Raw genomic sequence first — 14716 nt, 5'->3', positions numbered from 1 at the left:
CCTGGCTGAAATTATATATGGGTACTTTTCAGGATTTTATTAGAACATCGAAATAAAGGCCTCCACAAAAATTCAGCTTGATTATAATTTTTTGAAGTCAAATAATTTTACTGGACTAAAATCTTCCCAGGAATCCGCTATCAACAGGTCGAACATCAGTGCTGGGACACCCTGTGTATGCCATATTATATATACAGGGTGTCCCATAATTCGCGAACCACCGCGAATGGGCAGATAGAGCGTGTTAAACTGAATAGAAAAGTCCTGTATCATTTTGCGATATTCGCAATAATTGTTGAGTTATTTATTAAAATATCTAAACGAATAAGCAGGTAGAAAGCATTATTTGATCGAGAGGTGGCGTCATGCAGCGAGCGGCGACCAATGTAGTGGCGCCGAAAAGTAAGATGATACTTTTGATACTAAAGCGGTACATCCCAGGTAGCACCATGTCCAAAATGCATCCATAAGACATCTTTAAGATGTTTTCAAGATGTCTTTGGGATATCATATCATAAGATTTCTTAAAGATGTCTTAAAGATTTCTTAATGATGACTTATGCGTGCATTTTAAACATGGTGCTATCTGGGATGCACACCGAGTCCGGCCTATCGCTTTCTACCCGCTCATTCGTTTAGATATTTTAGTTAATAACTCAATAATTATTGCGAATATCGCACAAAATGATACAGGACTTTTCTATTCAGTTTAACACGCTCTATCTGCCCATTCGCGGTGGTTCGCGAATTATGGGACACCCTGTATATATGACGCATGCGTAAAAATGCCAAAACAGACTAACCCCATGTTCTGAGATTACTGCCGTACTGCAAATCTGTAGTGTATGTAACGTAACGTAAACTATAGCATTTCGGTAGTGACAGCTGGCAGCGAATATCGGAACACAGCCTAAGCAATATAGGGGTAGCAAAGAGTATTATATATGTGGCGGTCGCGTATAGTTAACGACGGAATATATATGTTAAGAACCGGTTGTTCCAACTTCGTCTTAATAAATTTTATTCGACAGATAGCACATCTTCGTCTCTTTTCAGATAAGTTTAAAAATATGAACATATGCTATTTATCGAGTAAAATTTATCAAAAAATTGAAACAACTGGCATTAGATCAGTGTGTTAAATCAGTGAAAATAGGTTAAGGTGATTAAACTTTGAGTTGAATTTTTATTTTTGAAGAATATTTAGTATGTGAATCAGGTATTTCACAATTTTTTAATAATTGATTCTACATTATTAGATTTTATTCACTTTCTCATTTTATATCGATAATTATATACTTAGAAATAATTGAATAGTAGCATAACAACAAAGTGGTCATGAAAGAAATACAATAAGTAATATACAATAAAAAATATACCACATATATATGCTATGGTATTGCAAAATGTGTCTTATTATTTTCTTTCATAAGTCTATATTAATATTTATATAATAATATTTGTAACTATATATTGTAACTACTTTTTTGTCACTCAGCTGTACTATTATTTTTTTATAAATATATAATTGTTGGTATAATAAAGTGAATAAAATAATAAATAACGTAAGAAAGCAATTTATAAAAAATTTATATGCATTTTTATATATTTTGACAGCTCATAGCACTTGATGCACCATTATAAATGCTATAAGCTATCAACAATGCATTTTTATGTTTTTTCTTTACATTATTTATTTCTATTAGTTTCCTTATTTTATATAAATAATTATATATTTATGGAAGGAATAATAAGATGATAACGTAGTAAGAAAGTAATTATTATTGTGAAAGAAATAGTAAAATGATAGCGTAACAAGGAAATAGTTGCAAACATCATTATATAAATGTGTATTTATGAAAAAAATGGTAGGATCTATCATTTTGCAATGCTATACTACATATATGTAATATATGATACTACATATATGTAATATTCTATATTTGTCTTCTAATAAGAATACTTTTCTTGTTCCACTGTTCTACCTACCATCATTCTACCACTATTATAAATAATTGTTGATAATGAAAAAGATAAATATGATAATTTATAACAGTTATTTGTTATTATGTTATTTATTCCCTTTATATATTTTTATATTATTAGATTTTTATATATTTTAATAGCTCATAGCACAATTATAAGTACTATGAACTATCAAATGTACGTTTTATATGACTTTCCTCTATATATTATTTATTATTAGCTTTTATTTCTTTCTTTATATTATTTTATTTTAAAATAATTGCAAATTTTATAATACATAAATATATATTCAAAAAGAAATAACAGGATCTATACATTTTGCTATACTATACTGTATATTTAGTATATCTGTGACATGTAGTACTACTTACATATATGTGATATAATCTCTATATATTTCTTTTATATTAATTATTTTCTTGTTATGCTGCCATCTTACTATTTCTTCATAAGTATATAATTGTTAATATAAAATAAGGAAGTAAATGGAAGCTAATAATTTAATAACATAAAGAAAGAAAATCATAAAAAATTAATATCTCCTTGCAATAATATTATGAATCCTATGAGCTGTCAAAAAATATATATTTTTCATGACTTTTTCTTATGTTATTTACTTACTTGGTGCAAAAAAGAATGATATCTCAAAAAGTAACTTTTTTAAAAAAGTAAAAGACGCAAGTACAAACGCCAGTTTTGAAAAATTATTATATTTTTAAAATAATGTTATTTTAATCTATTGCAAATCCATGTAGACTCGTATTACAAAAAATAATATCAAAAGTATTGCGCCATGTAAAAGTAGAAACGTGTACTATTAAAAAAATTAAAGTTGCAAATCCCCATGTAAAATCATATAATTATAGATCTCCCTTTATGCTGGAAGTTACAAATCTATGTAGAATCATAATAAAAGAGGATAATAAAGAAAAAACAAAATTAAAAATTAATTTAAAAAATTAAAAATTAATACAAATAAAAAAATTAATTTTTAATTAAAAAAAACAACTACTAAATTTCAAAATGAACTTCAGTATACTGTTTAACAGTACTAAATTTTTTAAATTAAATTTTTTTAATTTTTTATTTATATTAATTTTTTATTTTCGCATAAATTAATTTTTTTATTAATTTTTAATTTTGTTTTTCTTTTGTGTTTATTATCCTTTTTTATCATTATGATTCTACATAGATTTGCAGTTTCCAGTATGAAGGGAGATCTATAATTATATGATTTTACATAGGAGTTTGCAACTTAATTTTTTAGTAATACAAGTTTTTACTTTCACATGGAGCAGTTCTTTTAATATAATTTTTTTGTAGTACGAGGCTACATGAGTTTGCAATAGAATAAAATAACACTATTTTAAAAACATATAACAATTTTTCAGAACTGGCGCATGCACTTGACACATTTTTTAATTTTTGTTTTAAGTTATTTTTTGAGATACTATTATTCTTTAGCCTTGCTACTTTGACAAGATTCTCTAATACATAATTATATGCTAAAACTGATTAGTTTTAAAATTAACATTTTTCGTGTTTTGCAGGATAACATTAGCAAGAAGCAACAATTATTGAAAGTACAGTGTTTGTCGGTTTGAAATATTGATAATGTTTCAAATATTGCAAGTAAATTTTGGTACGGAGGAAAGCTTACAGGATTTGGAGGCGGATTTGCATACATTATTCTATCACAAGAACTTACAAACGTAAAACATTTAAGAGCACGATTCTCAAGTAATCATCTCAAAACCACAATTGCCATCATCGATAATGAGGGAGTAAAAATTGATAATTAACTCTATTGAAATAATAGCGATTAATATATAAATGATTAAATAATGATAAATGTAGAAAAGATAAATGTAAAATAATTGTGGTATTAAGGATAGCGATCTGTTACTGATATATAACCGACGAGATATTTTTGTCAACATATAACTGATCCATTACACATTTCTAATATTTACAGAGCAAAAGAAACGATAAAACCTTCCTCAGGTTATGAGAACATATTTTTCATATATGGATTTTAATAAATGTGTTTCTAAAGAGTTACGCAAATTTAATTATCAACTCTGTACTATTCAACATTTCATCAGTTTTGAAAAGAAGAGACATATATATAAAGATGGAAGAAGAATTGATTAATTTTAAAATTTCTGCACCGGGTAGAATTGTCTTATCCGGAGAGCACTCGGCGACGTATGGAAAACATTTAGTTGCGGCCGGTCTAAATCTTCGTACCAAACTCGAATTCTGGGAACTACCTGAGTCACAAAGAATTATTTCGATAGATTTCCTTCGTGTTGATCTACGAAAGGATATATTTTTAGAAAATGTTGAAAGCTATTTTTTTCATACAAATCTATCAGAAATTCATACAAATCCAATCGAATTTCTCCGATACGTGACATACTTTATCACCACACACGGTATGTGGAAGACACACGAGCAAAGATTTAGCTTACAAATGTTCTTTTACTTGTTTTATGCTATGACTTATGATCTCGAAAGAAAACCTTTTGGCGTGCGCATTTCCACGGATTTACCCGAAGGTCCTGGTCTTGGCAGTTCAACATCGTTTGCTGTATGTCTGGCAGCGTGTTTTCTTCATTGGAGATGTCTACAAGGTGGTCATCATATTGGATTTGACGATGAGCAGTTAAGGACGATTAAACGTTACACTGAATCCTGTGAGGATGTTATGCAAGAAGATGTGTTCCCCTGGATCGATGCTGAAATTTGCATATACGGCAATATAAGAACATACCAATGTACGCATTATAAATCTCTTTTTACAAGTATCATAAATTTACAAACTGTTATAAAGATTCTAATAATCGCAACAAGATGTTACCAAAATAAAAAAACACGAGCGCAACTAATAGCAAAGATGAAATCTTCACATCCCGATTTTGATTCAATCATTAATAAATTAGACGAATTTGCAACAACAATATATGATAGGCTTGATTACATTAATTGTAATCGTGACAACGTACATCCCATTACCCATGTATCAGCATATGAGAATGCTTACATGGATTTACAGGTATGTTTTTCGTTTTTATTTATAAAAGTGGTATTATTTTATTATATATTATATTCTTTAGCCTTGCTACGTTGATGAGGTTCTCTGAATTACATATTTATCTGCTAGAAACTAAACAGTTTTATCATTACATTTTTTGTGTTTTGCAGGATGACATTAGGAGGAATCAACAATTATTGAAGGAGTATCATTTGTCGTATCCGAATATGGATAATAAAGTTTCGAAGATTGCAAGTGGATTTGGATATGGAGCGAAGATTACAGGTTTTGGAGGCGGATTTGCATACATTGTGCTACAACCAAATATTACAGACATGGAAATGGATTTTTTAAGAGAAGCATTTCATAGTAAAATTTTCAAAACTGTAGTTGCCACCATCGATTGTGAAGGAGTTAAAATTGATAATTAATTCTGATGAAATAATAGCGATTAATATATCTTTACATTTTTTAATAATGATGAATGAAATGTAAAAAAAAGATAAATCTAGAAAAATAAGGCAAAATTATTAACTTAATTGCAGTATTTTAAGAATACTAAGAACAACATACATTTTTTTTCTATATATATACATACATTCTGTTATTTGAAGATCGCGAATCTTTAATAATGTATTGAATTATGAAATCAAAGGTGAGAATCATTGAATTTTTCTTGTTAAATATATTGAAAAATATTGGTTTCTTATAATTTGAAATAATGTATGTGATAAAATTGCATCAAGATCATGTGTTACTATAAAATATGCAGAGGATTTTTCGATTCATAATTTAATTTATATACATAATGTTTCATAATTTACAACATATGCGATTTGAATGATAAATCAGTTGAATATTAGTCGAATCAGTTTTGAATATTTTTTTGTAATTTTTAAGGAAGAAATTATAAAATAAAATATATAATTAATGTTATTTATCAGATGGACATATCTGGATGGATATATATCTCAGTTACGAAGTTGGTTAGTTTCTATGTTAAATACTATCCGGCGTATGTTTTATTGATAAATGTTTTTGTAAAAAAATGGAATAGGTACAATGATCTTATGTAAAAATTTTGCTATTTAGCATCCAGAAACAATATTTAAAAATGTTCAATTTTTTATTAATTTCATAACGTCCTATAATTTATAAATATAAATTATGAAACATGTATATATCTGTGATTTATTATTATATCTTTTACTTTTGAAAATATGAGAACATAATTAAATAAGTTAAACAAGCAATTATTTCGATATTAAAAAATAATATTTTTGATATATTTTAGTATCGAAAACAAGTGCTATGTGTTATATAAAAAAAATAATTTCCTTTCATAAATTCTTGAATTTACATGTATTTTCATTATAATCATATTTTTTATTTTATTAACAATTTGAATAAACAAAAAATAATAAATAGAAGCTGTACTAAAGAGATAATAAATATTTGTCTATTTAACATACGTATTATATTATTTATTATTTGAATAGATAACAGTAAAGTTTTCCTTTGCGCTAATAATGCCTATGTGAAAATAATTACATATATTACTGCGAAGTAAATTAATTACGACAAATATGACATTTGGATTTTCATAATAGTTAGAAATTGTCTAAAATAACAAAATATGTATGTAATTATATACTTTTTCTACATCTTTACTTTTATAAACTAAAGATTTATCTATTTATTACTTTATGATAAATAATATAATTTAACATAAATATTTTATTTTGGTATATTTCAATTATATACTAATTGACGTGAAACGATATTTTAATTTTTAATATATATTGTATTTTTATATATTGCGAAATTTCGACATGTAACTATTATGTACCTATATTATGTATCAATTCAAATAAAATAATAACAATTTGTCTGATTGTTAATTGCAATTAATATTTTCATTTATTTATATCATTTTCTATTTTTGCATGTAAACACTCTGTATATAATTATTATTATACATAAGTTTTTAAATGATGAAGTTAATAGTTAAATTAAAGTTTTATTAAAGTATCAAAAAGTTTTGAAATTGCGATAGAGTTTTAACTTCACATGTTTCAAACGTTATTATTGTTGAAAAATCAGTCATAATCGAAAATCAAAATATAACATAGGAAAATATGAAATCTTGTTAAGACGATAGTTCTATACGATACTAGTTCTAAACTTAACAAAAGTTCCTGAATCATTATATACATATATATATGTTTTTACCTTTCGCTAAATTATATGTCCCTAGCTGCTTTTTATTCTTATAATCGTACTCTACCGATTAAAAAACTCATTATATTCGAAGGTTATTCTCATTTCAAGTTGAGAATATATGTAAAAAACATATAACAATAAAAGTGCAAAAGATACTATTTTAATAATATAAAATATAATATATAAATAAAAATATAAAATAAGCATATAAAAAATTTTTATTGTATTTATTTTTTAATCAATTATAATTTAGATAGTTATTAAATTTAATAACTATTTAAATTATATATTGATTAAAAAATAAATGAATTAGATAAATATGATAAATTAGTGAATGAGAAAGGAAATATCATATTTATTTTTTAATCAATATATAATTTAGATAGTTATTAAATTTAATACCTATTTAAATTATATTATATATTGGTTAAAAAATAAATAAATTAGATAAATATGATAAATTAGTGAATGAGGAAGGAAATATCATATTTATTTTTTAATCAATATATAATTTATATAGTTATTAAATTTAATAACTATTTAAATTATATATTGATTAAGAAGCTAACCCAGCAAACACCGATATATAATTGTTACATTGCTATAATAAAACGGAATATAACAGGTAATATAACGTGTACGTTACATGTAATATCCATGTTAGTTGTAATTTCCCACTATAGATGTAACATTTTAATATAACATATATTACATTGTAGTTATATTGTAATTATATACCAAATAGCACATTGATATATTGATAAGTCAGTGCTATCTTGGGATATAATGACAACATAACTACAATGTAATATATGTAATATTAAAACTTATATATGTAATATATGTATTATTAAAATGTAACTGTAACTTAGTTACATTTTTTTTAGTAATTAGTAATTATTTTAACAGTTACTTTATTAGTTACTTTTTTGGAAACATCCGCTAAAAGTATCGTTTAAATATGGTAGCTATTATATTGTTAAATTAAATTTTGATAACAGTAGCATATGAATCTTCATATGATTTAATCTTGTACCTAAAATTTTCATTTTGTGTACATAAAATAATATAATACATAATTAAGATCGACCAATCACAGTCAAGTATTTAAAAAAATTCTTAAATGTAACAATTGATCGATTTGCTTGCGACTTTGCGATTACCATTTAGTAAGTTACTATAACTATTTTTACTGTTGTATATAAAGGTCATTTATACATTGATGGTAATCGCAAAGTCGCAAGCAAATCGATCAATATTACATTCAAGAATTTTTTTAAATACTTGACTGTGGTTGTGCATAAAATGTAAGCTCCTTATATTTAAAATAATGTATAATTATTTTTAAAAAGTAACTGAAAAACGATTCGTTACTTTTTAAGTAACTGTAACTGTAACGAGTTATTTTTTAAAATCGGTAACTTTGTAACTGTAACTAGTTACTTTTTCAATAAAATAACTGTAACTGTAATTAGTTATTTTTACAAAGTAACTTTCCCAACCCTGGTAATTTCATTATGCTATTATATATATATTATATATCATTAGTTAATATATTATAATATATATTATATATATATATATATATATATATATAATAATGTTAACTATATATATAATATATTAATTTTATTAAAGAAACTATGTTTCCAAAGTATTTGTTTATAAAAATTGATTCATTATCTAACGTATATATGCATATATCTCGCATGCCAAGTAAATATTTTTAGGAAATAAATAATTAAATACATAATATTAATATTATATTATTAATAATTCTTTTAAATTTGTAATTTTTTAATTTGTAACAGTATATTTATTTGTTTTATTTATTACTTTAATTTTTCTTTTTAGAAAACTTTGCAGAAGCATATATTACGAGATGTAAAAAATGCACGGACAGACAAGTACATTTCTTCGATACAGTTGTTTCATGGTTTACAGTGCATGATTCTGAGAATTGGAATCGTGTAGTACAAATGGCACTTAATGACTTTCGAAACAAGAATGCATAATTATAATTATAAATATATCGTGATTAAGATGATAATCGCATCTGTACTTTATTAAATTGCAATATGTGTATATTTTTTATAAGCTTATTAGTAAAATGTTCTAAGAAACTTATTTCGGAAATAGACGAAAATACTTATAAACAAAAGTTTACAATATCACATATATGTATATTTATCACATGTATACGTTTCATGTACATACATATATAATTTCGATTTATTGATAAAAAATATATATATATATGTAACATACATATATTAAAAAACTTAATAAAGCAAACATTTTTCCTCTACTTGTGCTAGAAATTTTTCGAAATTTGCAATATATTCTCCCTCAGAATCAAATTTTCCAAGAAAGTCCAAGAGATCTGGTCTATAATTTTTCAAATAATTGCCTATTTTTCTTGTTTTTGCTTTAAATTGCATCTTTCGCAAATTGTGAATACCGCTTCTGGAAGCACACCTATGTGAGGACATCGAAATTTATATACATTGTGTATGTATATATATATATATATATATATATATATATATAATTTAAATAAAATAATATTTTAATATTTTAATAAATGAGCTGCCATTTTTCTTCTTTCTTATCTTCTTTTCTTCTTTCTTACTTAAACATGCTATATTTTCTATTTTTTTCATTTAATAAAAATACAGCTCTCTTACAGAATTATAAAATAAAATATCCATAAAATCTTGAAATAAAATGTACTTACGTTTAAGACTGCGTGCATCGGCGATGCAGGGACCTCTATCAAGAGCGCAATCCATATATATTGATTTAGAAGACGATCGCTATTAAAAATTGCATTTACGTCCACATTACCATACATGGTCGAATAAGGTTCCATCCCTAAAACGAGTCCAGAAAACATGAAACTGGATGGCAATATAAACGTGAGTCCCATCTCTCTTCTGATCCTTTCCTCGCAGCAATCTGTTATTCCTATATGTAAATTACAACAGAAAAATAAGATTAATTCTTAAACCTTTAATTATGTATAATATGTTTAATTAATTCTTTCATAAATCTTTTTCTTAATTATTTAAAAATGAAATGTTCTTTAATTTGTTTTTAATAAAACGCAAATAAAAAATAGTATAAAATAATATACATGTGAGATATATCATTCTATTGATTTTGAAACGATGAAACGATCAAAAATTTTCTTATTATTATACACAAACACTGTAATAATAGCGCTATAACATAATTGAAAAATTTACAATAATTAATTGCTTTAATTCAATATATTTTATTCAAATATACAAGAGATTTTTCATATATAAAAAAATATAATAACAAATCACAATTATTCATCACATATTTTCTCACCTAAAAGTTTTTTAAAAATTTACTTGGCCGAACTTTAATGTTCTCACGTAACTGCACAATTTTTATAAGATATGTTTATATGATAATTTTTATATGATTTTAAAAATGTTTAAACCCTACTCACCCACTCACGTATCCAGCCACGCATTTACAAATTTAATGATTAATTTTTTCACGAAATTTGTATCAAAATTTTACAAATTTTTCGGAAATGGCGATGGTGGTGAATTTTTTAAGTTTTACACCCCCACTCACCCACTCACCACCCGCACTCACACACTTATTGACACTTATATTTTCGAAATTAGTATCAATACCATTATCGTTACCATTTCCGAAAAAAATGTGTGTATGTATTTTTAAAAAAATGTTATTTTAAAGATTTACAAATCCACCAATCTACCCACGTATCCACTCACGCATTTACAAATTTATTAATTGACTTTTTCACGAAATTTGTATCAAAATTTTTAAACTGACTGATTTTTTCTAAATTAAGTATCAAAAAACCACTATTGTAACCATTTCCGAAAAAATATTGTATTTTTTAAAAATGATACTTTATATTAAAGAATTAAAATTAATATTTAAAATTTTTTAAAATTAATTAAAAAATGTTTAAGAGAAAAAGGTTTTGAGGCCCACGCAAAACGCGGGCTGAATAGTTAAAGCTAGTTGATTTATATAATATTAAAAATATTATACTTTTATTCACAATATTGAATTTATAATATTGAAAATTATTGAAGCATTCGACATTTCGCGCTTTGACCTTTTCGTTTCACTGATTGTTCTATAGATGGCAACTGAGTCGCTGAGAAGGCTCTCTTCGCTTTCCGTTTTCTTATATAATATTAGTAGATTCTTCCACGTGCAAAATGTATCGCCTGTCTTCTAATGTTTATTTTTGTATCAAATATATATTTCGTGTCGTATAATCTCACATTGTGTTTATTAGTGTATATTCGAACCCTTCTCGTTCCAACAAAAATACTATAAAATTCTTAAATTAAATATGAACGTATAGACATTCCAATGACTTCTGATTAAAGCATTGAAAAAGTCTTGACATTGTAATTGTATTTAAAATCACGACTTCCAAGTTAATTTTATTATTCAAAACGAAATCAATCATAATTTAGAGGCGAACATGTACAGAACATATAAAACACTGTCTCGTGTGTGATAACGAACATTTCAAATTAATATTATTAGTAGCCTTCTTCTTCTTCCTGTCTACATTATAAAGATTAATAATAATATTAATAAAGATAAAAATAAAGAGAGATAAATAGTTAAAAAGATATATGAGCAGTGTAATAAAAAAAGCAGAGACTTTAATCTACGAGAAATAAGCGCATTTAACAAGAATTAAAAAGGATATGTAAGTATAAAAATTTAGGTAATTACGAATAAAAAAGATAGGACAATCAAGTTAAAAATATATAAAAATGTAATAATAGGCGTAATAATCAGCGCGACAGACAGAGCGCAAAATATTAATAAATTATGCTATATGTGCACTGAAAAAAATTCATGTACTTTTACATGGAAAACACTTGTTCAAGACGGGAAAAATTACTTAATTATATAAATTCTTCATATTTTTTAAAGTGAAAATACATATTAACGTAAAAATATATGTAAAATTACTATTGTTATGCAAAAATTACTTGTAATTTTAAAATTATAATAGTATTTTTACTTTTATTAGAATTTTATTTTATAAGTAATTATATATTTTATTTACAACATTATTTTATAGCACTTCTTATGTGTAATTCCATTCAGTGGAATATTTTTAATCTTGAAAATATATAAGGATATATTTCATATAAAATTACATATAATCTATAATCTTTTATATGAGCAACAATATTGCAAAAATCACTTGTAATTTTAAAATTAGTAGTTTTACTTTTATTAGAATTTTATTTTATAAGCAATTATATATTTTATTTACAACATTATTTTATAGCACTTCTTATGTGTAATTCCATTATTAATCATTTTTGCGCCCTATCTACCACGTTGGTCCTATCACGCTTAAGTATTTACTTTGCATAATTATCATTTGATTACGTGTAACTGACGAGATATTTTTGTAATATATAACTGACACATTAAATATTTCTTATATTTACAGAACGAGAAGAAGCGACAAATATAATCTTTGCTCACATTGCGAAAATATGCTTATCATATATGAATTTTAATAAATGTGTTTCTAAAGAGCTACGCAAATTTAATTATCAACTCTGTACTATTCAACCTTCATCACTTTTGAGAAGAAGAGACATTTTTATAAAGATGGAAAGAGAATTGATTAATTTTAAAATTTCTGCACCGGGCAGAATCGTCTTATCCGGAGAGCATTTGGCGATGTATGAACGACATTTTGTTGTGGCCGGTTTAGATCTTCGTACCAAACTTGAGTTTTGTGAACTACCTGAGACAGAAAGAATTATTAGGATAGAATTCTCTCGTGTCGACCTACAGTGCGCTATACCTTTGGCAATAGTTGAATCCTATTTTTTTCATCCAACTGTTTCAACTATTAAGACAAATCCAGTCGAGTTTCTTAAATACGTGAAATTCTTTATCGACCAGGCTCGCATGTGGAATACATGCGAACAGAGATTTAGCTTGCAAATATTTTTTTACTTGCTTTGTTTTATGACCAACAATCTCGAGAGAAGACCTTTTCACGTGCGTGTGTCCACTGAAATTCCTTTCGGCTCTGGTCTTGGAAGTTCGACATCGTTCGCTGGATGTTTGGCAGCGTGTTTTCTTCATTGGGAGCGTCGACAGAAAAGTTATCATATTGCATTTAATAACTGGGAATTAGATGAAATTGAACAATACGCTAAATCCTGCGAAAATGTTATGCAAGACAATATAATCGCATCGATCGATGCTAAAATTTGCCTACGCGGCGGAATAAAAAAATGTCGACGTACGAATTATCAAAGTCATTTTACGGAGACCATCGATTTCGTATCAGGACTAAGGATTTTATTGATTAATACAAATATTACCCAAAATAAAGAACAACGAGCGCAACAAATGGTTAATCTGCGATGTAAAAATCTGATCGATTTCTTTTCTTTATTATATATATTAGACGCAATCGCAAAAAATATATGGGATAAGCTTAACGTTATTCGTAATAATTCCGTAGATAGCCCATCTTGTCAGGATCTTTACCGTCAGTTAGAGGTATTTTATCGTTTTTATTTTACAATTATAATATTTTATTATACATATACTGAAAAAAATTCATGTACTTTTACATGGAAATTACTTGTTTAGAACTGATAAAGTTAGTTGCATATTACTGTAATTTTTTTATTTGTTTTGAAGTGAAAAAGCATTAATGTAAAAATATATGTAAAATTACAATTTTTATGCAAAAATCATATGTAATTTAAAATTTGCTATTTTTACTTTATTAGAACTTTATTTCATAAGTATATGTATAATTCCATGTTCAGTAGAATATTTTTAATCTTGAAAATATATAAGAACATATTACATATAAAATTATACATATAAACTGTAATTATACATATAATCTTCCATATAAGTAGCAATATTATATGATTATGGCCCGACAAATGCCTAACATAATCTCTTAATTTTATACAAATATACGATAGTTTCTATCTTTGCTGCATTTACAAAATTTTCTAGTATATAATTATCTGTTAGAATCTGTATCATTTTTATAACTAACATTTTTCATATTTTGCAGAACGAGATTAGGAGAAATCAACTATTATTGAAATATAATAATTTGTCGGATCCGAAAGTTGATGAAGTTTGTTCGTTTGCAAAAAATTTTAAATTGAACGGAAAGCTTACAGGTTTTCAAGGCGGATATGTATACATTCTGCTACCTCCAATGCTTACAGATGAAAAAATCGAATATATTAAGGCACAATTCTTAGAACAATATCCCAATTGCATATCTACCACCTTTGATTATGATGGAGTGAGAATTGATCAGTAATTCTATTCTAAAAACATAGCGACGTTATATATATAAATGATTAAATAATGACTCACTAAACATAAAAACTAGGACAAAATTTTTAATTTAATAACTGTAGT

At 25.6% G+C, this 14716-nt stretch overlaps 2 protein-coding genes and 1 pseudogene across 4 annotated transcripts; 2 read left to right on the top strand and 1 right to left on the bottom strand.

Moving 5' to 3' along the window:
• The first annotated feature begins 793 nt into the window (after positions 1-793).
• Positions 794-6269, top strand: LOC114941413 (mevalonate kinase-like). 2 transcript variants are annotated; one of them, XM_085488804.1, is made up of 4 exons: positions 794-1162; positions 3537-3698; positions 4507-5044; positions 5194-6269. In XM_085488804.1, exons 2-4 carry the CDS (start codon positions 3601-3603, stop codon positions 5452-5454), a joined length of 897 nt encoding a protein of 298 aa, XP_085344930.1. In that variant the 5' UTR covers positions 794-1162; positions 3537-3600; the 3' UTR covers positions 5455-6269. The 2 variants fall into 2 exon arrangements, with proteins under 2 accessions (XP_085344930.1, XP_085344929.1); XM_085488803.1 differs by lacking the exon at positions 794-1162 and having other exon boundaries at positions 3634-3698; positions 3962-5044.
• Positions 6270-9528: 3259 nt separating this feature from the next.
• Positions 9529-10671, bottom strand: LOC146720298 (allergen Tha p 1-like; annotated as a pseudogene). Its single transcript, XR_014926138.1, has 3 exons — positions 10604-10671; positions 9984-10213; positions 9529-9724 (listed from the first exon to the last, which is right to left on the bottom strand). The product of XR_014926138.1 is annotated as an allergen Tha p 1-like (transcript).
• Positions 10672-11474: 803 nt separating this feature from the next.
• Positions 11475-14701, top strand: LOC114941410 (mevalonate kinase-like). Its single transcript, XM_029316402.2, has 3 exons — positions 11475-11987; positions 12750-13822; positions 14358-14701. Exons 2-3 carry the CDS (start codon positions 12809-12811, stop codon positions 14613-14615), a joined length of 1272 nt encoding a protein of 423 aa, XP_029172235.2. The 5' UTR covers positions 11475-11987; positions 12750-12808; the 3' UTR covers positions 14616-14701.
• The last annotated feature ends 15 nt before the right edge of the window (positions 14702-14716 follow it).

This window comes from Nylanderia fulva, unplaced genomic scaffold (genome assembly GCF_048542155.1).
Source record: "Nylanderia fulva isolate GAGA-0341 unplaced genomic scaffold, ASM4854215v1 Scaffold72, whole genome shotgun sequence".
Lineage (NCBI taxonomy): Eukaryota > Metazoa > Arthropoda > Insecta > Hymenoptera > Formicidae > Nylanderia > Nylanderia fulva.
The sequence above is the reverse complement of the archived record's forward strand: the minus strand, read 5'-3'. Positions and strand labels throughout refer to the sequence as shown.

Coding starts and splice junctions, on each gene's coding strand:
- LOC114941413 (XM_085488803.1), top strand. CDS start 4,121: ATGGAAGAAGAATTGATTAATTTTAAAATTTCTGCACCGGGTAGAATT. Junction 5,045..5,193: donor ATGCTTACATGGATTTACAG/GTATGTTTTTCG, acceptor TGTGTTTTGCAG/GATGACATTAGGAGGAATCA.
- LOC114941410 (XM_029316402.2), top strand. CDS start 12,809: ATGAATTTTAATAAATGTGTTTCTAAAGAGCTACGCAAATTTAATTAT. Junction 13,823..14,357: donor ATCTTTACCGTCAGTTAGAG/GTATTTTATCGT, acceptor CATATTTTGCAG/AACGAGATTAGGAGAAATCA.